Source organism: Penicillium samsonianum, assembly GCF_028829775.1.
Source record: "Penicillium samsonianum strain IBT 33392 chromosome Unknown utg000005l_segment0_segment0, whole genome shotgun sequence".
Taxonomy (NCBI): Eukaryota; Fungi; Ascomycota; class Eurotiomycetes; order Eurotiales; family Aspergillaceae; genus Penicillium; species Penicillium samsonianum.
The window spans coordinates 2618788-2646010 of NW_026643263.1; the positions used below are offsets into that span (position 1 = coordinate 2618788).

At 49.2% G+C, this 27223-nt stretch overlaps 8 protein-coding genes across 8 annotated transcripts; 4 read left to right on the plus strand and 4 right to left on the minus strand.

Moving 5' to 3' along the window:
• Window positions 1-1871: 1871 nt before the first annotated feature.
• On the minus strand, window positions 1872-3077 carry N7471_009890 (glycoside hydrolase family 75 protein; the record flags this gene model as incomplete). Its single annotated transcript, XM_057282609.1, has 6 exons — window positions 1872-1945; window positions 1999-2229; window positions 2282-2430; window positions 2491-2627; window positions 2682-2747; window positions 2808-3077. The coding sequence occupies 6 exons, from the start codon at window positions 3075-3077 to the stop codon at window positions 1872-1874; spliced, it is 927 nt and encodes a 308-aa protein (XP_057133492.1).
• Window positions 3078-4180: 1103 nt separating this feature from the next.
• On the plus strand, window positions 4181-4952 carry N7471_009891 (mitochondrial 54S ribosomal protein bL33m). The gene is made up of 2 exons (XM_057282610.1): window positions 4181-4218; window positions 4380-4952. Exons 1-2 carry the CDS (start codon window positions 4206-4208, stop codon window positions 4547-4549), a joined length of 183 nt encoding a protein of 60 aa, XP_057133493.1. The 5' UTR covers window positions 4181-4205; the 3' UTR covers window positions 4550-4952.
• Window positions 4953-5144: 192 nt separating this feature from the next.
• On the minus strand, window positions 5145-9326 carry N7471_009892 (uncharacterized protein; the record flags this gene model as incomplete). The annotated part of the gene is made up of 5 exons (XM_057282611.1): window positions 5145-6791; window positions 6840-6890; window positions 6940-7660; window positions 7721-9025; window positions 9100-9326. 5 exons carry the CDS (start codon window positions 9324-9326, stop codon window positions 5145-5147), a joined length of 3951 nt encoding a protein of 1316 aa, XP_057133494.1.
• Window positions 9327-11863: 2537 nt separating this feature from the next.
• Window positions 11864-13924, plus strand: N7471_009893 (uncharacterized protein; the record flags this gene model as incomplete). Its single annotated transcript, XM_057282612.1, has 7 exons — window positions 11864-11906; window positions 12001-12123; window positions 12182-12293; window positions 12344-12548; window positions 12607-12762; window positions 12813-13297; window positions 13354-13924. The coding sequence occupies 7 exons, from the start codon at window positions 11864-11866 to the stop codon at window positions 13922-13924; spliced, it is 1695 nt and encodes a 564-aa protein (XP_057133495.1).
• Window positions 13925-15218: 1294 nt separating this feature from the next.
• exg2 (putative exo-beta-1,3-glucanase) lies at window positions 15219-17946 on the plus strand (the record flags this gene model as incomplete). The annotated part of the gene is made up of 3 exons (XM_057282613.1): window positions 15219-16421; window positions 16472-17484; window positions 17535-17946. The coding sequence occupies 3 exons, from the start codon at window positions 15219-15221 to the stop codon at window positions 17944-17946; spliced, it is 2628 nt and encodes an 875-aa protein (XP_057133496.1).
• A 191-nt stretch (window positions 17947-18137) lies between these two features.
• Window positions 18138-22025, minus strand: N7471_009895 (hybrid sensor histidine kinase/response regulator; the record flags this gene model as incomplete). The annotated part of the gene is made up of 2 exons (XM_057282614.1): window positions 18138-18431; window positions 18492-22025. The coding sequence occupies 2 exons, from the start codon at window positions 22023-22025 to the stop codon at window positions 18138-18140; spliced, it is 3828 nt and encodes a 1275-aa protein (XP_057133497.1).
• A 263-nt stretch (window positions 22026-22288) lies between these two features.
• On the plus strand, window positions 22289-22637 carry N7471_009896 (uncharacterized protein; the record flags this gene model as incomplete). The annotated part of the gene is made up of 2 exons (XM_057282615.1): window positions 22289-22489; window positions 22596-22637. 2 exons carry the CDS (start codon window positions 22289-22291, stop codon window positions 22635-22637), a joined length of 243 nt encoding a protein of 80 aa, XP_057133498.1.
• Window positions 22638-23422: 785 nt separating this feature from the next.
• N7471_009897 (putative SNF2 family helicase/ATPase) lies at window positions 23423-26859 on the minus strand (the record flags this gene model as incomplete). The annotated part of the gene is made up of 2 exons (XM_057282616.1): window positions 23423-23830; window positions 23884-26859. The coding sequence occupies 2 exons, from the start codon at window positions 26857-26859 to the stop codon at window positions 23423-23425; spliced, it is 3384 nt and encodes a 1127-aa protein (XP_057133499.1).
• Window positions 26860-27223: the final 364 nt, after the last annotated feature.

The following is a 27223-nucleotide window of genomic DNA, read 5'->3' on the forward strand; positions in this document are numbered from 1 at the left end:
ATTTTGCGGGGGATTGTCACCGGGTAGATCATTATAACGCCATTTGGTCCAACCCCAACTGCGCAGTACGTATGAGTTCAAAATTCTGGGCAATTACTTAGCGATCCTTGTGAAATCACGTAAAATCATGGGATTCTAGACTCAAATTTGATCATAAAAACGTAAGGAATGGCTGAATCGAGTTAGTATTTCCCCGACGCAAACCGAATTTTTAGGTAATATCACGCAAATGGATCAAGTGACCCCAGGAAAAATTTACGTTTCTCTTGCTTTGATAGGTTGTGCTCTAAATAGAAATTGCAGACAATGAAGTCATTTGCCAGAGCCGGCGTGAGGCATTATTACCCAATTGGCTGCCCGGGCCGGGGCATTCCCCGCATTTTGGCCCTTCTCAATCTCAGGTGACTTTTCAGGTGACTGAGCAAACCCAACAAACAAGCACGCCTTCTTTACCATCACATGATTGGATGCCAACTTATCCCCAACATTTTCCCCTTACACCGCACCTCGTCTATACAACAAGAACGGTGAAAGCACGATGGGTGAACTTGGCCACCTCATTGGGAGGCTTGTGACACGGTGCAATCCATTGCAATCCGTTGTTGCCACTTTACTCATGGCTTTATAACTTGGATCGACGGGCAATGAAACCCACATAAACATCTCATCCTATATGCTGACTAGATCTTGTTAAATGCACCCTGGGCAACACAACACCACTCGACATAGCCTTGGTAACGACTGACGCAAGATTGCTTCTTGAGTACGACACCAACCCAACAATGACTCATATTCAGTGGGCAATTGATGCTGGAGACCTCGGTTGACTGAGACTCCTCGACGTTTATGTACTTATGTACTTGAACTTGACCTTGGTCAACTCCTAATCAAAGGCATTGCCAACCAGATTCATTCCCGGCCTCGAACTTACACACGTTGAACCATACGATCTCATTCCCGCCGCATTAGCAAACAGTCTCTCGCTTTTATATACGGATTTCGATGCATTCCCCTCCGATCGAAAGACTCAGCGCAAGGCACTTTACATCGCATCCTACCGAGTCCATCATTCCATCGTATCAGGTTTGAATAACAGGATCGGGGATTCCGGGGATGAGGACATAACAGAGATACCGTCCGATGCAAACAGTGGTTCTCTTCTGCATTCCGCCGTTTGGCAGCGACCTGGGGAGGTTGAAGTTCTCGTGAAGTCGGCCTAGGGCAAATATTGGAGGGACTGCGATAACAAACTTTTATACTGGTAATATCCCTAAAGTATTGGAAAAGCGCTAAGGTCTTGGTTGCGGAAAATGCTGTAGTTCAGGAGGCGAGAGCGTGAGTCAGATCAGTCATGATCCAGAGGTGGATCGACAAGCTTGATGAGTTGGTTTTAGAGTAAGCTAATAGAGCTCATCTGTATGTAGAGTTATGTCTACAAGTGTAAGTGATATCGAATACGAATCATACACAGTTACCCCCGTTTTCAGAAGGACCCAATATAAAATGTATTCCTCTCTTTTCCCCCGAGTCAGTTAATCCAGTTAGCTTAATGCATTTCGTATTGCTCACTGTGCTTGCTTCCTCTCTTAATACATATCCTATGCGTTTACTGAGCACACCTGAGTAATCATTGACCATACCCTGAGCGCTCACTACTTCCAGGGCTAAAGCATCCATCCATGTATGGCCCCGGGGATTATTTGAACCTTATTAAGCATACATAGTCGCCCTCATAGAACGGCGCCCCCCCCCCCCCCCCGATAAGGACAATCGGGGCCGCGGCCTAAAATTCGGTACATATAGCTACATATCTCTACCATTTACACTATCTTTCCCCTTGGATGAAATTACACATAGCTACCGCGTTTCAATCACACAGGGGCACACTTTCCGCTCTTGCAGACCAGTTGACCGGAGCAATCACCTCCATTCTTGCAAGAAGCACCTAGAAAATTACTTAGTAACCACGAAGAAAGATATGAGCAGAAGGATTCTTACCGGCACAGTGTCCCTCCCACTCGCAAGACCCTCCAGTAGGGTCGGAGCCAGTGGCAGTTGTTGTGGCTGAAGGAGAAGAGCCGCCATCACCTCCACCAGACAGCTTGAGGTTCTTCGCAAGAGCGGTCATGAGCTTGTCACCCATAGAGCGCAGTGTGGTGAAGTTGGTGACATAGTTCTTGTTGAGAGCACTGCTGGGGAGCACCGCATCGTCGCCAGTGAAGAGGATGTCTTTTTTGGATTAGTAGGTGTCGAAATAAAGACATATATGTTCCAGACTTACAGGTCACATCAGCAGCGTCGTGGCCGACGCCACCGTTCAGGTTATCATTGGGAAAGCAGGTCCGGGCCATCAACCACGAGGCCTCGCCGATAACCTGGGGGCTATCGCCATCGGAGTCTCCGTAGATGCCGTAGAACATCTTTCCGTCACTGGCTTTTAGTTAGAACAGGAACCTAGCTGAAATATCAATCAAAGGGGAAAAGTCATACCAGATAACTGCACCGACGTTGTTTCCAGAAAGCTGCTTCGCGTACTTCGTTCCGAACCTGTCGGGAATCACAATGAACGGAACTTCATAGGCAGCCAAGGCACCGAAGTTGGTATTGCGCTGACCATCACCGTTTCCCTGCATCATCGAGTCAGCAATAAGATCTCAGACAGACAATAATAGTCATCATACCTTGCATGTGGAGTCAATACCGTCGCAGTCGACATCCATATCCGCGACCCAAACATAAGCCGCACCCTGTCATCGATTCAATCAGTATGCGGGTCTTGCAAATTGCCGGCTAGTGAGAGTATCTACCTCGCTGAACTTGGTCCAGTCGCTGTGGATGGTAACTTGCTTAGCTCCCTTATCATGACTGGTAGGGTAGGTTGCATCCGGAACAGCAGTGCTAGCCTTTGCAGCAGCGCTCTGCAATGCAGCAACGGGGATGGACGAGCCAGCAGCGAAGTAGCTTCCTGGGGGGCCACCGTCTGGCTTGTTGAACTTGGAGCCATCGACGGTTTGCGCGAGGCCTGTGCCAAACAAGGCGAACAGGGCAAAGGGAATTGAGCGGCTGTAGGTCATCATGATTGCTAGTAGAAGCTTTGAGATTTGTGAAAGAGATGATTTTTGCTTTGCGGGGCCGGGCAAGTCGTCCTTTATCAACTCTTTTGGTCCCTGAAGGATGAAACAATGAGCGACTAGTAAATACTACCTCCGGAAACACCGGCGCTAGTTTCCCCCAAATGCTTTTTTTCACAACTAGTTCATATCACCTCGTCAGCATCGGCTATGCAGTTGATCCTTCAGGCGATCATTTAGTTCTGCAAAATGTGAGACATACTAACCCAGAAGAGCCAAAATACAACGTTCAGCCACAATAACTATAGTATCAGACCACAAGCAAGACCACTTTTCGGTATCCTTGGGAAATTGTACCTGAATGACCAGGATAACTGCGGGGGCAGAGTTTCAGCCCTGAAGGCCCTTGCATAGTGTCACATCGGCGATGTAAACGGCAATGATGCAAAGCTAGCTAGAACTTTCTTAGTTGCAGGCACCAGGTACCTACGCCCTACTCCGCATTTAGAAAATGGTCGGACGTAAGTAGAAACTGGTTGGAATAAGAAAATGCTTGGACGTAATAGATCGCCACAAACCCACATAGTTATCCAGTGCGCATATTTAGGGAATCCACAACTCGGAAGGCAACCAATAATCCATATACTACTAATCTCACCTAGGCAGCGGTTAAAGCTTGCACTGAGTTGGCGAGTTCCACAACGATGATCAACATTAGTACGGAGTAGTTGGCCGAACAGAGTACGGAGTACTCCGTAAAGGCTTTGCTACAGACTGAAACCACTTGAAAATCCAAAATTAACTGGCCGGGGCGTGGTAGGTCCTGGCCCATCTATAGGTCCATGGAAGATGGGAGACTTTATTGGCCTTTATTAGAACTCGCCTATTATATTCATGCATTTATACCTCGGCACTTCACAACAATCCTCAAAACCTCGGAACTTATACATAAATCGTTGGCCAACGAAATGTCGGGTTGATATGAAACTTGACCCCCGGGACGTCCCCGAGGCCCGGGCCCCAATAAGGCAATGACTAAGCGATTTACACGTGACTAACGGGAAACAATCAACTCCGACCTCGAAATTGTTTCGGAGCGACAACTCGACCAAGCACCCCGAGACCCCGCCCAAGATGGCCAAGAAAGGTACGTGGAACGAGAAACCCGAGATTTCAATCGCAGGATGCACCTGCCCTCCCATACTGCAATTGAGGATGCGAAACAGGCGATAGCGATAGCAGCGAAAACCGAGAACCCCCGGATTCTTTTGGCGGCCGATGGCTAACATCGTCTTTTCCCCAACACAGCGAAGTCCCGTACCGTTGCCGTCCGGCTGATCTCCATGGCCATGACGGGTTACTACCGCACGATGATCCGGCCCCGTGTACACCGTCCTCTCAGCATGATGAAGTACGACCCTGTCGTTAAGAAGCAGGTGCTTTTCCTTGAGGCGACCAAGGGTGGAAAGAACAAATAAGCTATTCGATTCTGGATCTGAGTCTGCTCGGTTTTGTTTCAATTCGATTGTTGTGCGCCTTGAGAGATATCCGCCTTTCAACCGCGATGACGACTTTGACTTCGATCTCTTTTTTTCCTCCTCCTATTCGAACTTCGCCTATTGCGTTTCTTGCAATCGCTATCCCGATACGCCGTTGAACGATATCTCAGACTTTGTGCGGATCTAGGGGAATGCGATAGGGATGTCAGGGGAACGACCCCTGTGTGTACATTATTTTACTGGAGACAAGCGGGAAATTGTGATTTCCCCGGTTTCTCGGATCTTCTGCGGTAAACCTCCTTTTGTTGGAGCATTGTGTTTGGCGTTAAGAGCAATACAGCTTTGGGTATCTCAATAAAACTAAAATAAATATCCCACAACATTCCACTTCATCGCCTCCCGAAGCATGAGCCCTGCTTGAGGGCTTTTCGTCCATCCGTTCATGACAATAACAGATTTCCCGGAATCAATATTTGAATATCCATGGATTCGTCGAGCACTGATAAAGTGAATATGGAAACTTTGCTCAACATGGTCAGAGTATAATAATGCAGGAATGACATCTCTCTCGGGGTCACTTCACGTTCAACTGCTCAGCCGGCGTCTTTGGCTGAAGCGCTGATTGTAGCGGTCTCCTTCTAGCCGTTAACTGGGGCTGCCTTGGAAAAGCATCAAGCATCTTACCTCGAGTGCGGCGCTTACCTCGGCCTCGCATAGTGCTAGCTTGGCCGGCTGTGTTTCCCCTGCTGCTACCTGAAGCCAAACCCTTCGGACTCAGTCGTCGTTCCGGGCCATCGGCTGCATTTCGCGGTCTCTTCGGTGGCCTTGGGTTTGCATTTGAAGATCGCTCCGTGTCCATTGAGCCCCGTTGAGACTTTCCCATCCCTGTAGTCTTCTCAATTGAAGTTTCCTCTTGTGCCACAGACTGGCGAAGACGGCTGTAAGTCCGTTGCTGCGTTCTCTTTACTTCCTTACTTTCGGACTCTCTTCCAGAGCTGTTGTCGGTTGCGTCTGACATTCGTCTCGCTCTGCCAACCTCTGTTTGGGTGATAACGCGCGTCCCCTCGAAGCTGACTACTTTACGCTTGGTGTTGGGCTGTTCATTCTTGGCTGATTTATCCACAAACGAACTGTCAGTTTTTTCAAGAGCCGACTGGGGTCTCTCGCTTTTGCCGTCATCAGCGCCGGAAGCTTGCATCCCGAGAACAGGGTTAGGTTCATTGAGATCTCGATTCGTTTTCAGAGGCTCAGCTGGAATCTTTGGGTGCTCATGAGCTTTCTTGGGGGCATCATCTGGCACCAACCCTCCCGGGAGATCTGGAGTTGACATAAAGAGCATTTCGAGCTCAGCTGGATCATTGAAAAGTGACAGGCTATTTTCCCGTGAAAGTCTGTCATGCAGACTTGAAAAAGGAACAATATGACCGTGACCAGCAGGGAATTTCGGTAGAGAGTCGACACAATCACCATGTTTCAAAGCCTTTGGGGGGCTACAAATCTTTGGTGCTAGAGATCCATCTGCCTGCATGTTCCCAGCAGTCTTGAGAGCCCCCTTGGCTGATTCATTCGTCTCGAAGATATTGTCGTGTTTCCCCTCTCTTGGCTCCAGTGCAAGATTGCTGCCTTCAGTCGCCTCCATATTTCCCGTACCGTGAGGCTTGGTGCAAGACGTATCACTAGTGATGGACGGCCGAGCAAGCGAGGACTGAATGATGTCTTCCAGTTTCTGCCATGTTTGCTCGAAAGGCTCATCAGGATGTACCTCGATTACCTTCGCAAACCCTTCTCTTATGGTCGCTTGCCAACTTTCAGCCTCCTGGGCCCGGCGGAGGAGTGAAATTATTTCAGCATCGGCTTCCTCCCCGACCTTCTCCAAAGCTGATGATCGTGCTTTGAGCATAGCGAGATTTTCTTTCGTCGCTGCAAGCTCTTCATTCTTCTGGGCTGTCTCGAGCTCAAGCACCTCGGCCTTTTTTTCTGCTTCCTGTATTGCTTTCTCTTTCAGCGTTACAGACTCGATCTTCAGCCCCAGGCTCGCTTCAAGCTCGGTGGTCTTTCCTTTCGCTTGTTCGAGCTGTTCAAGGAGCCTCCCCTTTTCCGCCAAGAGACCCGCTTCGGAGCTCTTCAATAAGTTTGTTTCAACCTCATTAGCTTTGGCCTCTGCGATGTATTTTGAGCAAGAAATATTCAGCTCCTCGATTCGTTTCTGTGATTCCTGGGCCTGCGCCTATCAGTAGAGCACATCAAGATCATGCTCCGCATCGCTTACCATGGAGGTCTTTTCCAGTCGCTCATCCTCAGCTGCCTTCTTGGTTTCGGTCTCCATACTGTTAGTGAACCACTGTCTCATCAGGCACGGTCGGGCTTACCAAAGAGCTTTGGACATTTGCAAGCTGCACCTGGAGGTTGTTGAGGTCTATTTCAAACCTCGCCTTTTCTGTCTCAAGACCTTGGACTTGTTCTTCGAATTTAGATTTCATCTGGCCCTGCAATTTGATGCTTGCGGCACCCAACTCTTCTCGGATTCTTTGTTCGAGCAATTGAAGCTCACCTCGCAAGGCCGTCTTCTCAATCTCCAGCCGAGCATTGTGAGTCCTGGATGCTTGTTCATTAGTAACAGTCTCGGTTAAAGCGTGCTGAAGATGTTGGTTCTCAGATGATTTGTTTGTAAGTTGCTTTCGAAGAGACTCAACCTCAATCGAGACTTCTTGCAGTTGAAGTTGCAACTGCGTATTTTCAGCAAATTTGCTGGAAACCTCCTTCTCCAGAACAGGGTTTCCTGCTGGAATTTGAGCTTCGGAAAGCTTCTGAGTGAACGTTTCTAAACCGCGTGCAAGGTCTTTTTCTGTTATTCCCACGGCCTTGATAGAATCACCGAGACTGCCGAGGATTGGCCCAAGAATCTGAAGTTGTTGTTGCAAATTTCCGTAGCAACTCTCGCTATTAGCAAGCTGTTTGAAAATTGTCGAATACGGACCGAGGTTGCCTTCAATCGCTTGAAGGGCTTCTTGGAGGGCTTGAAACACATTTTTGCTCATTTCCGTGCTTCGGTCGACGTCGCTTGCGACCTGTCCAGCCAAGGAGGTGAAACTAGAGTCATAGTGAGTCTACACCATTTGTTGTCCTTTGTTCCACTTCCACAAAACTTACCGAGATGTTGCCTCATGAACGCTGTTGGTGAAGTCTTGGACATTCATAGTCTCGGCAGAGCACTGTTCTTTCAACCCTTGAACTGAAGCGAGACAATGTTCAAGCTCCGGACTCAGCTTCGACAGGATACTCTCCTGAGATTTGAAGCAAGATGTGGTGAATAGCTCGCAAGCTGAGTCAATTTTTTCAGCCATCTTGCGCTGGTCGTTTCTGATAAGGGCCAAGTATCGCGACTGGCTCTGAGACTCATTTTGGATGTAGGCTTCTAGAGTTGCGATTCGCTTTTTCTCGTTGGATAGCTGGGTCTTGATTAAATCGCCTCTTTTCTCTGAATGGTTCAAGGCTTCCCTCAGGCTGGCAACTGTTTCCTCGGAAATTGACAGTCTTTTGCGTTGGTCTTGAATGGTTTCTTCACTATTCGAAACTTTCAACCTGATCTCGTCCAAACTGTATTGGATCTCGCTTTTCTCTCTATCGAGAGACATAGTGGCTTCTTTCAATTCTTTGGCTTGCTCCCGGACTGCACCGTATTCACGGCCGAGTTCGCTAAGGACACCTTTGAATGTGCCAAGTTTTGCCTTCCACTTGTCTATTTGTGCGCGCTGAGATCTTGACTCAGATGATGTTTTGGCGAGCTGTTCTTGGCATTTCTGGAGCCGGTCCTGCAGATTAAGATTCTCTTCCTTTAAGCCAATGTTCTCATTCGTGACTTGCCGTTGGATAACTGCAGCCGCTTGTTCGCTTTCCTCTCGCTGTCTCATTCTTGTGATGAGAAGCTCGAATAGATCATCCTCACTGAGCTGAACGCCATTCTTCCCACCAACGAGCGGTGCCTGTTGCTTGGAAGATGCTTCCTTCTCAGGGGCACGGCGTCGCTTCGACACTTGAAGCTGATTGTGTATAGGCCTGAGTGGCAGACGAGAGGATGGGTTCTCCGGAATTTCTTGCCTCTCTCTGTGAGGCTGTTGCACCTGGGGTGGTTCGGGTAAGGCAGGGTCAAGTTCACCCGTCTTCTCGATGTCAACCACACGCTCCTGACTCGGGTCAACGGCCCTTCCCGCAGGGCCAATAGTCTCTCTAGGGTTATCAGCCTCGGTGGGCTCGTTCCGCTGGGAAACATTCATCGCCTGTTCCTGTCCGAAACTCGGTTGCTCTACATCTCCAGGCGTAGGCCGACTGCCGCTGTCTTTGTTGGGTTCAGCTGCTTCCGATAGTCGACTTGGTGGCTGAGGAAACACAGGTTGTCTCGCAGGGATTGGTGGCTTCGAGATTCCTGCTTTCCCAAGGCTACGAGGATTGAGAGGGCTGAACTCAGAACATGTTAGTCCATTGTGAACAATGGTGTTTCTCTGTAAGATCAGCCTGGGTCATCTACATACGTGTCTGGCCTGGTCAGTTGATGGTTGCGACCTCCCTCCTCTCCCATCGGTTCTCTTGAAGATCGGGCATTATCAATTGCAGGATGGGGGATGGTAGGTTGCTTGGTCAGGTTTCGCGAGTACGAGGGCTTGTGTGAGACGGGCTTGCTGAAGGAGAAATCTATCACATCAATGCCAGAACTCTCTGGGCGCTGCAGTAGCGGCCGGGGCTTTTCGTAGCTCTCCATGGCGAGTGATTGATTGGGAGTGACAGAGATAGTGACAACCTTGGAAGGATGAAGAACTGGCGAGGTCTAATTAGAGAAGGCATTCACGTCGAGTCAGCCCAACCTGGGAAAGAGCTACCCTGTGACCGAGCCACCTCTACACCTACATCCTCAGAGGTTTGCAATATTCCTCCATAATACTTACATTGAAAAGAAATAGTTTAAATTAGGATAAATATCAGGAAAAGCGAAAGAACATTGAATTAAGCACAATTTGTCCCGACGAAAAAAATGATACACATCCCCCATCTTAACCAGTCGGTTGGGTTTATCTATCTGTCAAGCTATCCTTGTTCATACTGGAAGCGCATGGAGACATATTTGGGTATACTTGTACTTCTCGCCTGGGCCAGTATGGATAAGTCAGGAATCGATTGGACTTTCCCGGGGCTATACCAATTAGGTATGGTTAGAAGGTATACTCCGTAGTTATATTATTCAGAATCTCTCTTATTTTGTGTCCGTGCTGTGAGGAGAGATGCAAAACAGACTTGAAAATGAGATGAGTAAATATGTCAACCCAAAGAGGCCACGTAGATATGTCGGTAATTGTCATAGAATAAATTGATACATAGTCTCTATTAATCACAAATTCGTGCATATAGTAATACAAATAGTATGAACAGCCTCATCCCAGGTTCAAATGTTTCTTGAAAGTCAAAATAGCAGGCTGAAACCGCCTCTTGATCTCTTTGTATGTTTTACCCAACGCCCAGATGACAAGAATCCCCCATTCCATTTTATAACCTTACCGTAGGCGCCCTCTAATGTTCCTAGGTAGTTGCGGGCCCCCATTTAACGGGGGTTTAGACCCCTGCACCAGCTGACTGCGCCCACATGTCAAATTTGGTGGAACCAATAACACCCAAGTTGATAGAGTCAAGGTGTTAGACAAACATATTATTCCTACGGAGTACGGAGTACGTGTTCAGCATATCTGCACCATAGTGGAGCGAATGCAAAAAGACCCGTCTAGAATTGATACTGCAGCCGACAAAGGTCCTTACATGTGAGGGATCAAATCGAACGTCGAATATTCTAAAGTCATTCCAAGGCCCTTCTATACGACAGTTCCCGAGACAATGCATTTCGGCCAAGGGCGGTCCATAATAACGTGGCGGCCACGAGAATTCGGGAGAAATAGGGTATTTCACACGTGTGGCAAACTGTGATCAGTCGATTGCAGCATGCTTCTACGCTATTTCTTCGATCAAACTATATGCAATTACTTGGGGATATTCCAAATTGTAACTCCAAGGAATGGGAATGAGACAGAGACCTGGGAAGTAAGATCAGTTTTCAAGTGACACAGAGTCCCACAAAGAGAGGGTTGTAAGGTGTAGGGTACGCTAAATGCCTAAATAGCGATCTACATCGTACTGTACAATATAGCCCTCAATCGGGTAGAATCACCAATTCTCCCCCGAGAAACCCAAAGAACCCCGTTTCAAAATTGAATTTCGATCGCCAGGATGTTCGTCTAGGATTATAATAATGGACAAGTCACTGAATTGAAAAAGTCTGTGCATTCTGTTAGCGGATATCATAGCCTCCGCTCAACAGTCTAAGCAGGCCGGTCGAACTGAGCCAGGGCTATATGCTCTCCACCTAGTCATATTCTGTTGAACTTGATGCTCGGAGAGAGTGGGGGATATCTATTTTGTCTGGAAGTCGCCGTTCAAGATTTCCATAGCACGTTATCAGTCTAGATCCACCTTAGAGACAGAGACTGATAATATCAATATATTCCGCAAACACTAGTCTTGAAGAGAGTAGCACAGTGTAGATCGCACGGCGTCCAAGACCAGAATAAGCATAGCGGAACTAAAAGCACATTTTCTTTCATTTATCCCCCTTTCCCCCATTTTCTTGCGCGTCACGCGTGATTGGCCCGCAATTACTGCCACCTCCTCCAGACCGCTCACCCGCTTCATCCCCTTTCTTTCATCTTTGCTTCACTTCCCGAAGTGGACAATTCTTGGTATTGGTGTCATTTGACATATTTATCTCTTCGATTTTCTGCTGGTCTCCCACTTTTTTTTAGTTCGTGGTTCTTTATCAAACCCGAAATCGGTGTGCTTCGCGACTAAAGCTCCCGGGCCCTCACGTTTTCTTGATATACATATCCTGAAGGCTTGGAACCTAGGATCTTCTTTATTTCTCTTGAAGAGTTACTGGTGGCCTTCTTATTTCATCTAGTCTTGTCTAGATCTCAAAAATTTAGCATCTAGACCTGCATCGACAATCTCCGCCGACTCTGAAACATTTGACCCCCCCGCTCGGCCATTCTTCCTTCGGAATTCAGTCACCTCTCATGGAAATTGCAATTTAAGCTCAATATTCGCCGAAAATCTATCTCCTCTATCGAATAGTGGTTTGACCGACTACCGCTTTCTACGCGATCACAATTCAACCGGAGAACTTTGGGAGAAGTGTGATGTTGCTAGCAAGATACTAGTCAACTTCAATTACTTCGGCCATCGCTCTATCCTCACAACATGGGAAACACCCAAGGGAAACCGGTGTCTTGCAACGATGCAGGTAGGTTTACTGCACTCGGATCGGGGAGGACGTCTTCGGGATTGCCTGAATACGATTATCTCAAATAATATGCTGATCGCTTTTTCTCTACTAGTCAACCTCAATCATTTCCGGCTCCTGCGTGTCGTTGGAAAGGGCGCATTTGGAAAAGTACGGATCGTCGAAAGGAAGGACACAGGCCTCACATTCGCCCTAAAATATATCCGCAAAGAGGAAGGTTTGTTGGAACTTCAAAGCTCCCGAGCTGAGACAGCTATAGCTGACACTTGTTTCAGTGGTCCGTTCGGAAAGCGTACGGAATATAATTCGCGAACGGAGAATGCTCGAGCACTTGAACCATCCGTTCCTTTGCAATTTGCGATACAGTTTCCAGGACATGGAGTACATGTGAGTATTCCCGAATCGACCCTCATCACTCCCTACTGACCGACTTGAAGCTATATTGTGGTTGATTTAATGAACGGCGGCGATCTTCGGTTCCATATCTCCCGAAAATGCTTCACAGAGGATGCGGTGCGCTTTTGGATGGCGGAACTGGGGTGTGCTCTGAAGTATATCCATTCGCAGGGTATCATTCATCGCGATTTGAAACCAGACAATGTCCTGTTGGATTCCGATGGACATGTTCACTTGGCTGATTTTGTAAGTTCTATCCGCATGGATCGAATTTCCGTGAGCATCAGCTAACTTGGATTTCCAGAACGTGGCATCCGATTACCGACCGGGGAAGCCTCTTACAAGCAAGTCAGGAACACTAGCCTACCTAGCCCCGGAAGTCTACGAAGGAACTGGTTATACCTTTGAGGTCGATTGGTGGTCATTAGGTGTCACTTTTTACGAGTGCATCTACAATAAGGTATGAGAGCTTTGTTTCCCGCCTACTTTCCCGTCTAACATTTAGTGCAGCGACCATTTGAAGGCCGAAGCCAAGAAACCTTGAGCGAAAACATCAAAAAGGCACAGCCAAAATACTACGTCACCAATCCCGCAGTATCAGTAGCTTGTTTGCGGGCGTTGGGGTCATTAATGCAAAAAGATCGGAGTCAACGAATCGGCGCTATCGGGTTTGAGACCTACACCTCGCATATGTTCTTCGCCGAAATCGACTTTGATGCCCTGGAGCGCAAACAGATCCCGCCGGTATTCGTCCCATCAAGCGACAAAACCAACTTCGATGCGACTTATGATCTAGAGGAGCTCCTTCTTGAAGAAGCGCCCTTAGAGGCGAGAGCGCGCAGGCAAAAGCCGCGCGCTGAGCTAAGGGACGATGCCACTGCGAAGGAAATTCGGGATGAGGAGCTTCATCGTCTCATTGAGACAATGTTCGAACCGTTCGACTACACCTTGACTAGCTATCAAGGCATTGCCGCGGAAGCTATTGCTGCCGTAATGTGGGTTTATCTCCCCATAAAGACGATTGTCCACTTGTGCTAACAGTGTCTTCCAGAAATCCCGAGGAGTGCCTTCCAATGGCGAGAACAACCCAAGGGAACACTACAACCCAAGGGAACCCTACCGTACATGTCCGACAATTCTCACAGCCCGACCCTAAAAATACATCTCCTATCCAAGCCGACGGCTCGCACTACCGTGCTCCACCGAGTGAAAACATGACTACAGTCAGCGAGACACTCGACCCCAATGACCCCGCGACTGGTCAGCCTCCTCCTTCCCCTTCAACCCGCGTGTCAACTTCACCGCCACCTGCCCCGTCCTTCCAACCGCCACCCGCTCCATCCTTCCACCGACCCCTACCCCCCAACAGTCGACACCGTGGTGCCACTCGGCAAATGAGCAAAAGTGGAGGCGTACAAATGGTCCTAAACGAAGCTGGCAGCTGGAGTGAGCTGGCTCATAACTCCACCCCCGCTGATGGCATGGAGAATGGCGATGACAAGGGCAAGCAAGCCAATGGCATGCTATCATTCTTTAGTCGGAAGAAGGGCCGCGACCGCAGTCCCAAACCGACCGAGCCAGGCGTTCTGGGCAAAGAGGGAGCTAGACAGATCATTAGCTGAAAGGCACGCCTTTGGTGAAAACCAATTGGCGCTTATGCGGGTGGCGCTGTCGCTGCTGACAATTTACCCGCATTATATGGCCATTGTGCCAACCTACGTGTTTTCTACTCACACTTGGGTTTGAAATCCCGGCCCGGTGACCAGTGCTACCCAGTTTAGCATCCAAGGAGGTCAGCGATCAAATGCTGGCTCTAACTCCTTGGCCAGGTTGCCACCACTTCGACACGTTCCGGTTTCCGCTCCATAGGGAGTGGCCGGAGGGAGACGGCCTTGCTGACCCTGTCTGATTGCATACTGCATATCGACTATGCATTTCTCTGCGTTGATCTTTGCAACAAGAGATGCAGTGCTCGAGGCACCATCTCCCTTTCATTCTATTAGATTCCCCGGACACAGCGTGAATTCATTTTTTTCATCACTATCATCTCTATATATCATCCTCATCATCATCCTGTATCGCCACCTCCCCACCTTCCCCCTCTCACAGCTGTACAGATACTATACTCATGGCACAGATACTATACTCATGGCAGACACAAACAACCAGATGCGCTTTTTTTCTCTCATCACTCCTCTTTTCGGTTGGCTTTATTCATTTTTGTCTGTTTTTCTTCGCAACGATGTCTTATTTAACCTTGTTTGTTTTGGAGTTTTCATACCCTGACTCGTTGATATGAACATTTGTATTTTGGTTAGAATGGACTGGAGTATGTCTATGTGGGCTGGGATAGGTGTATTTAATGTTATCTCTTGCATTTCAATATACAAAATTAGCTATATCTCACAGCCTAGAATCCTAGTGACCATTGCTCCGTACATATATGGCCTTGAATATTATATCCACCCGTTGCTCCGCAACCATTCACATCTACTTATAATATAGTTACGCATTATGAACGCGCGGACTTTATAGAATATAGTATATATATAATATATAAAGAGCTTTATAGGGAACAAACCCTATGACCACAAAGCCAGACATTGTACCTTGGCATTATACAATCTCTTGGCATCCGTGTGGGGAAAAAGCAAAACAAAGCCATACAAAATACCAGCTTATACCGACCCCATATAGATGGAATTCCAAGAATTTCCAAGACAGCCTGGACTTTTCAATCCCAACTTCCCACGTGTCCAACCTAACCTCGACACATTCCATTCCATCACCCTCCCCCTTCCCACCTAAGACCAACCCAATCGACAATAAAAAACCATCCCCACGAACAACAATTCCGCATTCCCATCCCACCGATCAGCGCATACCACACCAAACCACCCCCACCCCCCATCTGGCATGCCAAGCCAATCCCAATCCCGAGACCGACCCGACAGACGCGACCGGGACCGGGATCGGGATGGCGACCGCACACGCGAGCAAGAGCGCTCGCGCCGCCGAGACCGGGACCGGGAGCGCGAGTACATCCGCGGCCGCTACGAAGACGACGAAGGCGCAACGTCCAGTCCTGGGAACGCGCGCACCGCGAAATACCGCTTCCGCGGGGAATCAGGGTACGAGTCGAACTCGCATAATGAGCGTGAGGATTATGATGAGGAGCGGGAGCGGCGCAGGGAACGGAGGCGCAGAAGGAAAGAGGAAGAGGATGAGGCGGCGGGTCTTGCTTATGGGGAGTCTGGGGAGGGGAGGAGACGAGATAGAGAACGGGAGAGAGGGAGCTCTAGGGTGAAGGATTCGCCTGCTACGTCACCTACTAAACGGCGGGATCGCGAGAGGCGGTATCGCAGAGAAGAGAGTGCGAGTGCGAGCCCTGCTAGAGAGAGACGGACGAGGGATGTTGATGTTGATGCTGAGGCTGAGGCGCGGCGGCGGAGACGGCGTGAACGCGAGCGTGAAAGAGAAAGGGAGCGCGAGCGGGAACTCGATGCTGCTGCTGCTGCGACGGCGGCGAGGAAACATCGTAGCACTGAGTCTTCGAGTAGTGCTGCGCATCTCTTGAGTGTGGATGCTATGGCGCGTCTTGCTGCTGAGCAGGAGGATCTGGATCGCAGGGAACGGTCTCGCGGAGAAGATGATTCGCGTCGGGAACGTCGACGACAGCGGAAGCGAGCTGCTTTAGACGATGCTGCTGGTGCGGCGCTCGGTGCTGAAGTTGCGGAGGGTCGCTCACGCCATAAAGCGGGCGCGCGAGTTGTGTCTGGTGCTTATTTGGAAGAAGGACATAGCTCTGATGCTCGGGTTCGTCGTCGTGGCGGCGGTGGACCTGTTGTGGAAGATCATTGGGAAGACAAGGACAGCTGGGAAGCCAGCTCGGACAGCCGTGGAGGGCCATCGGCTTGGAAATTTTGGTCTAATTGGTCGAGAAAGAAACGTATCTTGGTCGGATGCTTGCTGGCGTTGCTCCTCTTGCTTGCCATCATCATCCCGGTTGCAATTGTGGTGTCAAAAAAGCAAGGTTCAGATCCAAAATCGAGTTCCTCGGACTCTGGTGACAGTTCTACTACCTCTAATTTGGGCAGTATCAGCCGCGGAAGCATACCAGTAAGTCTTGTGTACCGCCTGGATGGACTTTACTGACAACAGTACTTCAGACTTACGCCACAGGCACCTTCTTGGACCCATTTACGTGGTATGAGACCAAAGGGTTCAACCTCACGTTCACAAATGCCACTGTGGGTGGTCTTTCTGTCATGGGCATCGACTCGGCTTGGGATGACACTGCCCGGGCAAACGACAATGTGCCTCCTCTTAACAAGGCCTTTCCTTACGGCACACAGCCGATCCGCGGAGTCAATCTAGGAGGATGGCTGTCTATCGAACCCTTCATTGTCCCGTCCTTGTTCAGCAAGTGGCCATCCAGCGCTGGTATCATCGACGAGTACACCTTGACTAAAAAGCTTGGAAACTCTGCGGCGGCCACGATCGAGCAACATTATGCCGAATTCATCTCAGAGTCGGATATAAAAGAGATCAAAGACGCCGGACTGGATCATGTCCGCATCCCATACTCCTACTGGGCCGTGACTACCTACGACGGCGACCCATACGTTCCGAAGATTGCCTGGCGTTATCTCCTGCGCGCAATCGAATGGTGCCGCAAGTATGGACTACGGATCAAACTCGACCTCCACGGACTCCCCGGCAGTCAAAACGGCTGGAACCACAGCGGCCGGCAGGGCAGCATCAACTGGTTGGCCGGCTCAGACGGTACCCTCAACCGCAAGCGGTCACTTGAGGTCCACGACCAACTCTCACAATTCTTTGCCCAGGATCGGTATAAGAACGTTGTGACAATCTACGGTCTGGTGAACGAGCCGTTGATGCTGACCCTGCCCGTCGACCAGGTCCTAGATTGGACTAAGGACGCAGCGGAACTTGTCCGCAAGAATGGTCTCACTGCCACTCTTGTCCTACATGATGGATTCCTGAATCTCGCCAAGTGGGACAACATGTTCCAAACCCATCCGGACAACATGTACCTCGACACCCACCAATACACTACCTTTAACACGGGTGAGATCGCGTTGAACCACACCGCCAAGGTCGACGTCATCTGCAATAACTGGCAACCCATGCTCAAGGAGATCAACACGACAACTTCTGGGTAAATGAAGCTCCTTTTTCTTGTAATTTCATACGCTAACACGCAACTAGATGGGGTCCAACCATTTGCGGTGAATGGTCGCAGGCAGACACAGACTGCGCGCAGTATGTGAACAACGTTGGCCGAGGTACCCGATGGGAAGGGACCTACGACACCAGTTCATCGAAGGCATATTGCCCAACAGCGGACGCAGGAACGTGCAGCTGCGCAGATGCGAACCAGGACCCTTCCTCGTATACGGCTACCTACAAGAAGTTCTTGCAGACATATGCCGAGGCACAGATGTCTGCCTTCGAAACGGCGATGGGATGGTTCTACTGGACCTGGCGGACGGAGTCCGCCGCGCAGTGGAGTTATCGCACTGCATGGAAGAATGGATATATGCCAAGCAAGGCGTATAGTCCTTCGTTCAAGTGCGGCGATACAGTGCCTGACTTTTCCGATGCAGCGGAAAGTTTCTGATATGATTTTACTGCATATGTTTGCATTTTGCGTTTCATTTTTTATGTTTGCATAGATACCATGGATAAAGATTAGAATTCTTGCATATGATTTGATTTCAATTTCCGGATCTGGATATTCGATATCTTCTCCCATTTCAGCAGTTTCTTCGAGTCGAAATAACCTCCATCTCAATTCCGATTTCTGGAGATCTAAGCCTCAAACCAGCCTCCACCCTCCCAAATACCAGGATGATAGACTTTCTCCTCCCGCACCCATGGAATCCTAACACCCCCAAGCAACCGATCAACCCTGTGGAAATCAATTGGCTTCATAACCCATCCATCAAAGCCCGCATCCATGTACATCTTCCGATTCTCCTCGACCAAGGATGCAGAGACAGCGAAAATGGGAATGCGAGGCGCAGGCGTGTTCTCATCGGCCAGCTCCTGCTGCTCGTATTCGCGGATCATCTGTGTTGCATCAAGGCCATCGACGATCGGCATCTGCTTGAGTGTTAGTATATATATTGAATTGGGAATTGTTTAATGGTTGGTGAGGCATACTTGTAGATCCATCAGCACTGCGTGAAAACGAGTGGGATTTGCTTTGTAGGCGGAGACGCATTCTTTGCCATTGCTTGTCATGTGCACCGTGTGGCCGAATCGCTCAAGGCGCTTTTGGAGGATTGAGCTGTTGATTGGGTCGTCTTCCGCGACGAGGACGTGGAGGTTCCAGTCCATTGTGGGAGAGCCGCTTCGTTGGCGGGATTGGGACTGGATGGTTGGTGAGATCGAGAAGGTTTCTTGGATGGGAGATTTAGATGCTTCTAATGATGACTTGGGATCTTGTTTTGGAAGGGAGGGGATTGGTTTATCTGGCTGGTTGCTCCGTTCGCCAGAAAGGGAGATGTTTTTTGATTCGCCGGTTCTCAAGCTTACATCGGCGCTCACGATGTAATCGCCTGATTCAAATTCGGACGTTTGACCACATTCACATGGAATAACGCTTTCTTCCTGGGTGGCTACGCAACTTGAGGATGTAGTGTCTTGCCTTGTGTCCTGCTTTCTTCCATCTTCCTGCAGATGTTCGTTTGATGTAACACACGCGTTCTGCTTTTGACCACCATTTTCATCAGGAAGAGGAAATGCAAGCCTGATTTTGAAACAACTTCCCTTGCCTTCTTCAGACTTCAAGCTTAGTTGCCCGTTCATATTACGCACGATTCGGGCAACTAGCGCGAGGCCCAGGCCGAGCACACTTTCAGTCTCGAACACATGGACACTTGAAGCGGGCTCGTATGACTTGGGATTCTGCATATATCCCTTGTTCGAGACTTGTTCCAGCTCGCAGAACAATATTTCGACGGTCTCTTGGGACATGCCAGACCCGGTATCATGTATTGCAACTTCAACACAGATATGATCTGGCTCCAGCGGCTCCAGTACGATACAAGACTCGATTGTTACTGCCCCGGTGGATGTGTGCTGTATAGCATTGCTGATCAAGTTTGTGATCACCTGGCGCACTCGTCGTTGATCTCCGAGGACGGGAGGTAGGGCTGCATGTTGAACTACCTGCAGGTCGACATGCTTCTGCCTTGCTTCTTCCCAAAATATGTCTGTTGCTTCTGTCAGAGTCTCTGAGAGATCGAATACCTCATCCTTTATCAACCGCTGTCCGTTTTCGGCATTCGTGAGGTCTAGAAGGTCGTTGATGATGTATACCAACGACTTGGAAGCCGAGTGGGATCTGGAAATGTGATCTCGTGTTTCTTGGTCCAGAGATCCATCAAGAACAATTTCCAGATAGTTGATGATGGCATTGAGAGGTGTTCTGAATTCGTGCGCAGAATTAGCCAGTAAAAGCCTCATCAACTGGTTGTTCTGCAGTGTTGCCTCCTTCTCTTGCCATATATCGGTGAAAATGCGATATAGCAAAGACAGAACAGATGCCTTTCCAAGCTCTGCCGATGACCACTCATCCTGTCGACTCGATCTCTCTGAATCAGACGCGACGTTATGGCTTTCTAAATCAGCCCGGAAGAAGATAATAAAATCACGACTGTCCACTGAAAGAGGAACATAAAGCAAACCAGAAAGATGATGAAAGCCAGGCGAGTAGTTGAGATCCTGAAAATCGGCAGCGATATCTCTGGACCAAAACACAGTGTCGTTCTCTTTGGCTTTCATGTATTCAAACAATGCCAGAACTTCCTGCGAGTCGACTGGTTTCCCCAAGATCTTGGACTCGCCCATAATCGACGCTGCGGCGTAATCTGCCCGGAAAAAACTGAGAAGATCACTGGGTAGAGTCTTGATAGCCTGAGGTGTGGTCGCTTTGTCCAAGGATATGTCTGGCTCCCGAAATTGAAAGGGCAAGGTGTAGGACAGACGCTCAATGTTACTTGAAACCGCCTGAGCTACAAACCAACACACTTTCTGGATGAGGGGATGAAGCCCTTGGCTATTGTCATAAGACTGACATGACATGAGACCCCAAAGCTTGCCAAAAACATTGATTTGAATGGACAAACAGGCCTTGACGGGATTTTCGATATGCGGCGTTGATGGCGCTGGTGCTACAGAGAGATAGGTGTTTGACATGTCGAGGGGCATTTTGTTGGTGGAAGCCCGATACACAAGCTTCGAAGTGCCCTGACTCCCAGAACAAGAGGAGGATACAGTATTGCGTGTGTATAGTTTCTTCAGTCCTTCAGGGAAGGTTGATTCCGGGAAATGCATCCCTTCGTACGAAGTTAACCCCGACGAAGTATCAACAGCATCGACGACCACGATTCCGTTGCGATCACTATGAAAATGATACATGGTCGCTCTGTCAAATGCAATAACACTTTGCAAAGTGGTAATGGTATGTTGAACGAGTGCTTCCAACGTTTGAGCAGTTGCAAGTCGCTGGAGAATTCGAGGGATGGTATTGAGAAGCTCTGGTGAGTCTGGAACTTTGCTGTTTCTGGAGTCATGACCTTTCCCCGGAGGACTAACATCCTCGAAAAATGCCCCCGAAGTCATATCCAAGCTCCAGCTATCCGATGTTGCCGTTTGACTCTCGGAATTCTCCAAATCGGGGTGATCCTTTGTCCCTGGAGCCTCAGGCTGAAGCTCGCAAATGACATAGTTCTTATATACCGTGCTCGTATGCATGGTACACCAAGTACCCTGGGTATATCCGTCAGATGATAACACAGAAAGGAAGAAAACCTCAGGGCCAGATTGCTCGACCGAGTAGTCATCGCCCAAGACGAATTGGGTATGAGCAAGAAAGTTGCTCTGTTGCGAGGATGGCAATATATCACAAAATGTTTGAAGCTCGAAGAGTTTACCAGGAGAATACCCGATGATTTCCTTGGAGTTGTCGCTCGCTATCTGCACTTCAAAGTTACCGTTAAACACTGTCAGCACAACGAGTGCACCGAATGACTGAATGAAGATGTCCTCTTCATCTTCGTGCGAGTAGTATATCCCCTTTGTTGTTTTGTGGAAGTCAAGTATTTCGCCACCGTTTTGCACAGTGTTCTTCAATTGTGCCAAAACGTCGAGATTAGGGCTGACATAAGATTGTCCTTTGAGCACTGATGAACTCTCGCTCTCGCCACAGCTCTTTTGATGCAGCCGAGTGAGATAGTCGGGTCTCTTTGAGACACCATCCTCAGCATTCATGCTCTTCCCTGGTGGATTCTTCTGCTGACAGCCCGCTTGTTCATTGGTGAAGCCTGCACCCCACGTGTCCGAAAAAGGGGATATCGGTGTTTCGAGTTTATCGAGGGAAGGTGTCTGCAGGGTGGATGAAGGCGTGGAATCAAATGAGACAACCGAGCGAACGGGAAAGACTCTTTCCGCCGAGTCAGTGCCCAGTTGAGGCAATTTCAACTTCGGCGAGAGTAGCTCGGCTACTGTTGATATTTCAGTCTTGTTGTCAGACATGATACACATGGTCTTTGGTATAGACAACGTTCGTGCGAGAGACTGCCTCCTTCTAGAAGGATTTTCTTCTTTCTTGCCATCTTGGACATCGTCATTCCGGTCATCATAAATGACCGTCCAGTCGCCGTTATCTCTAATGTCAGATGGTGAAGACATATCTCAATATTCAATCCTTGGGGGAGAGAACAGTTGAAAATGGTTCGAACTAGCAAGACCGCCAGGGTTAGTTCTAACCCAGGCAGTGAGTTTTGCGGGAAGCAGCTCACGGAAAGGTAGCGATGTATCCACGTAGTTAAGCAAGGACTAGCAACATCCGACTCATCATGTATCAAGGGCAATTTGGGCAGCACACCGAGTGTATGAGGAAAATTGAATGAAGTTGAAGGGCATATGGTTGCGAGATTGAAAGATCTCCACGAATGTCAGGCTTCAACCGGGGTTACCAAGCGTTTCTTCCCCAGCTCATGCTTTCTCCTGTGAGCATTCAACCTATCAAAGCATTAGCCAACAGAAACAAGCTTCCTGCCTGGGAGCATGTCCTCGGTTCCCTTGTCCGGTTCGCCGGAGACTACCATGAGGAAATCACTCGCAATCCTTTGGACCAGAATCTCAGATCCATGGTATGAGGTTCAGCAAATGGTCTAGTCAATCGGATGGCCCTGGCTTGAAGGTATCTAACCCCTCCAAGGAGTACGAACTTTTGCGCTCACCCTCATCCGCTCTTAGACTCTGAGAGATTTGTCGTGCGTGCTTATGCTGCAGGTGTAACCCAATCAAAGATACCTAGGGCCTTACCGGTAATCGAGTCAGAGCGTACGAAGGCGACAATCGGCGATTCCGGACCAGAACCATAGAACCTGACATGGAGGTACCTGTTCCGGCCCATCGAGAATCAGCTCAGCTCGAATGGGAATACCCCACACATTCCACAAAAGATGAGTGGTCTACTCAGATAGTGTGTGACAAACGTGTTGGATGGCAACATTAATAACGGCTTGGATTTGGCTGCTGGATTCTCAGTTAGCTTCTGTCTTGTCATATCAAGTTTCGAGATGAAGTCGGAATATATCACAGAAGATGAGTTATCTACCCACGAGTGTCAGATAGAGCGTGGTATATTGCACCCTGGCAATAGAGCGTGAGATCCATAGCGATGCCAGTTATTATCCAGGATCGCAGATATCCCAATCGGACCACAATGCCGAGCCCTGTTGTGAAATTGCCATATCTAAAATTGGACGGGAATCTGACTCGCGGGCATTGTTTCCGGATACATGGGAGGCGCGAGGCCATTCATCAAACGACCAAGGTTCCACCACTCTTTGGCCTGTAGCAACCCTAGGCTGACGACGGGGAATGAAGGACATTGGGACGCATGTTTTGACATAGCAGTAAGAAGTTCAAGAGATGTACGAGATGAGCAAGTAAAATATAATATCAAATAAGAGATACGATAAACCTAGCAGAAATACCTCAAACACGTTGCTCACGCCAACCGGGACTCCCCAAAAAGTTCTCTCCAAATATCATTTCATAATTTCGTACCATGCTGATTACCAGCGTCGACCATAAACCGAGTCTTCATTTCGTGGCCGGTTAGGCTGGACCTCGTTTCCACGACTGCGTGGGCCAGACTGTGTTGACTCTTGAGAGGAGGAATGAACAGGCTCAGTCTCATCCCCAGTATTCAGTAGTCGAGTAGGCTGGTTGAAGTCCAGGGTACTTTGGTTATCCGTGAATCGGGATTCTGCATCACGGCCGAAGAGAGCCATCATGTCGCGCATGGTGAGCTTGCCAGCGCCAGTCTTGCCCTCGATGGTGGCATTGGCCAGTTCGCGCTTGCGGTCCTGCAGGGCAACAATGCGTTCCTCCACGGTACCCTTGATGACCATCTTGTAGATTTTCACGTCAATGGTTTGATTCAGGCGATGGACACGATCGATGGCTTGCTCCTCCACAAACTAGGTTCAGAGTTAGCATAATGCGCAATAAATTATAGAATATTGCAACTTACGGGATTCCAGAAGGGCTCCAAGATGACGACGCGGCTAGCGGCTGTCAGATTGAGGCCTAATGCACCGGCACGCAGACTGCAGAGCAGCACACGAGTGCCACTGTTGTTTCGGAGCTTTTCGAGACTGGCCTCGCGGTGGTTATTTGTCATTGCACCATCGTAGCGGGCGAAGCCAATATTAGCACTCTTCAAGAAGGGCTCGATCTTATCAAGCATGGATGTAAAGACCGAGAAAACAATGAACTTGAAGTCTGGTGCTTCGCGATTGAGAATCCGCATAAGATGGCGGATCTTCGTGGATGGAAGCTCTCCGTTTTCTCCTTCATCGTTGTAGATGTCCTCCGCTTCGGAATCGCTTTCATCCTCGGACTCGCTTAGAATGATGGGGTTGCTCTTCCTTCTGGAGGGCGATTCGATCTCATCATCGGTTTCATCGTCCGAAACGAGCCATTCACCGCCTCCTTCAGCGTTCTCGTCGTCGGAACCACCTGCTTTTCCGAGGTTGGGCATCTTGCGCTGATCGTCAGGTACAACCCAATCGCCTTCTTCTTCATCTTCGTCGTCACTGTCGATAATGACTCGACGATTTTTTCGAGAACGAGCGATTTGTGCATCGGATTTGCGGGCTGACGGGGAGTCCGGAACGTCAAGCTTCTTGTGGCTCTTCTTCGACTTCTTCTTCTTCTTTTTATCTGTGCCCATAACATTGGTATTCAGGTCGGCTTCACATTCACCACATCGGCTGCCACCGGCCTTGATTTCGCTTGGACTCAGGTCCGTTTGGCAAACATCGCATTTCTTTGCGACAACGCTCATTGCTCCGAAAAGATCGGCGATGCTATCAAGGTCATCCGGTTTTGACTGTCCTGGCTGGCTGTTCGTACTGCCATTCTGCAAAAGGATATCCTTGTCCTTGGCCAAATCACCCTTGACCAAGTCTGGGTGGTTACAAGACTGGCGAAGACGCAACAGCAGAACCAAAGCTCCAGCGTAATCGACCTTAGCACCACCCATCATTTTCTCAAGACTGTTATCCGTCCGCTGTTCGAGACGTTTGTAGAAGTTTAGCTCGCCAGGCATGAATTCTGCGGCCACCTTAATGACCTCACGCTTGGTGATGTGGAATCCATTCGAGGACTTCTTTGGCTTGCCGTCTGGCCCTTCTTCACCAGGTTTCACATTGTCGTTGAGTCTGAGGACATCCTTGGTGCGCCGTTTCATGAAGGCCTTCAGATAGACTTGTAGTCGCTGAATAGCGAGACCTCCACGGCCATTGTTCAGAGGCCGGCTGATTTGATCTCTCCATGCAGCCAACTCGTCATAGGGCTTCACCCGAAGGAATTTGATCAGACTCTGCAACTCATCCAGGTTGTTTTGCAATGGCGTTCCTGTCAAGCACCAGCGGTATTGGGCATCCAATGCATATGCTGACTGTGTTGCTTTGGCGTTGCGGTTCTTGATTGTGTGTGCTTCGTCAAGAATGATACGGTACCAATGAACTGCGAAAATGCCCGCCTTTTTGACCTTGTCCGATGCTGATGAGTTGAATTCGGAGGTAAGGGTTCCATACGTTGTGATCACAACATCGTACTTGTCCAACGTTGTCGAAGTCTTTGCGCGTGTTGTACCGTGATAGATGCAAACACGCAGCTTGTGGGACGGCTCAACTTTATCCTTGATTTCTGCCTCCCATTGCTTGATGAGTGCAAGAGGCGCAATTACCAAAGTGGAGGGAATGCAGTTTGGGGGTAGCTTTGTCGTCTTGCCCTCAGATTCGGTGGTCCCATCGTTGTGTTCGTGGTCGGATTTACGGTTTTTGAGCAGCAAAGCAATCGCTTGCACTGTTTTGCCCAAACCCATATCATCTGCAAGGATTCCGCCTTTGGGGAAAATTCCTTTGGACGTCTTTCGGCCAGTCTCTTTGTCACACATCCATCTCACACCTTCAATTTGATGGGGAAGGAGGGTAACTTTTAAGCCTTCGACGACTCCATCATCTTCATCGTCTGATTCCTCTTCCTCCTCTTCTTCTTCCTCTGCTACCTCGTCGTCTTCTTCATCTAGCTGGGCAACTTCATCGCCTTGCTCGACCTTGGCAGATGAATCGTGTTCAGACTTGGCATCATTATCCTTCGGGTCGTTGACTGTGACCCCTTGAAGTTGAGCAGCAAGATCATCAAGGTCGTCAATCGCTTGCTCCTTCTTCTTGTCCACAACGACTTCATCTTTCTGCTTCTTCTGTGACGTCTTCTTGGACTTCTTTCCACCCTTCTTCTTCTTGCCTTTAGGTTTCGGCTCAGCCTTGTCCTCCTCGTCCTCGAATGCACCTTCAAGCAAAGCTTTGATGTTCTCGTTTGCCATAGCCGTATCTACATAGCCATTCATATCCATGGCCCCGAAGCTCGGCGGCGCATAGGCTGATGCCCTTGGAACAGGATCGGTGTCGTCGCGTGTGAGATCTATAAATTTTTGTATGTTCTTCGACGCGCCTGCCATCGGTGGAACAGGCTTGGATTGATAGATAGGCCGAGGGGCCCGAGGAGTTGTCCAAGTGACATTCTCAGGGCGCTTGATACTCACTGCACCATGCTGGAATCCTCCGCGAGGGTTGTTGTAGGCTGATGGTGCCACCGGCTTGAATGGATCCCATGGCTCGCTACGTTTCACCGACGGCGTAGCGATTGGGGCACCCGAAGTGCCCGGTGGGCGATAAGCGTGAGGCGTAGCACTTGACTGCCCTTGGTGGCGCGATTGTGGCTGCTGTTGGGGCTGTGGTCGAGGGGCGGGCCGATGATGTTCGGCACGGGATTGATTTGGCTTTGGAATGTTGAAAAGATGGTTTGATCTGTGTTGTGGGGGGCCGATCGGCGAGGGTTTTCCGAATTCAGGTTCCTGGACATGTGCGGGGTGAGGCTGGGTGTTTGGTTTTCCCCCTGGAGTGAGGGGCTCCATTGGCGCGGTGCTTTCTCTAGCCATTGTGATTTAACGAGCGGTGTGGTTTGGGGAGTATCTTGTCAGATGGGTAATAGGTGGGTTTGTTAAATTCACTGGATGACCAAGTCTGGAATGATCCGATCCTAGGGCATCAAGATGGGAGGAGGAATCTCAGAGCACTGGAATTTGACGTTAGTCCTTTGTGTTTCTTTGTGTGCGTACACGACCAGTTCGTGGACTTTGGGGTGTGGGAATTGAATTTCTGAGTCCAAGGAAATGAAATGAATACAAGGAGAAACTAACCCTTAGATGATGCCTTGAATCCGATGTGTTTGTCGTTGGTGGGGGTTTGCAAACATCAAAGGGAAAAGGGTCGTTATCGATTCCAAAAGGTTATCGTTTTGTT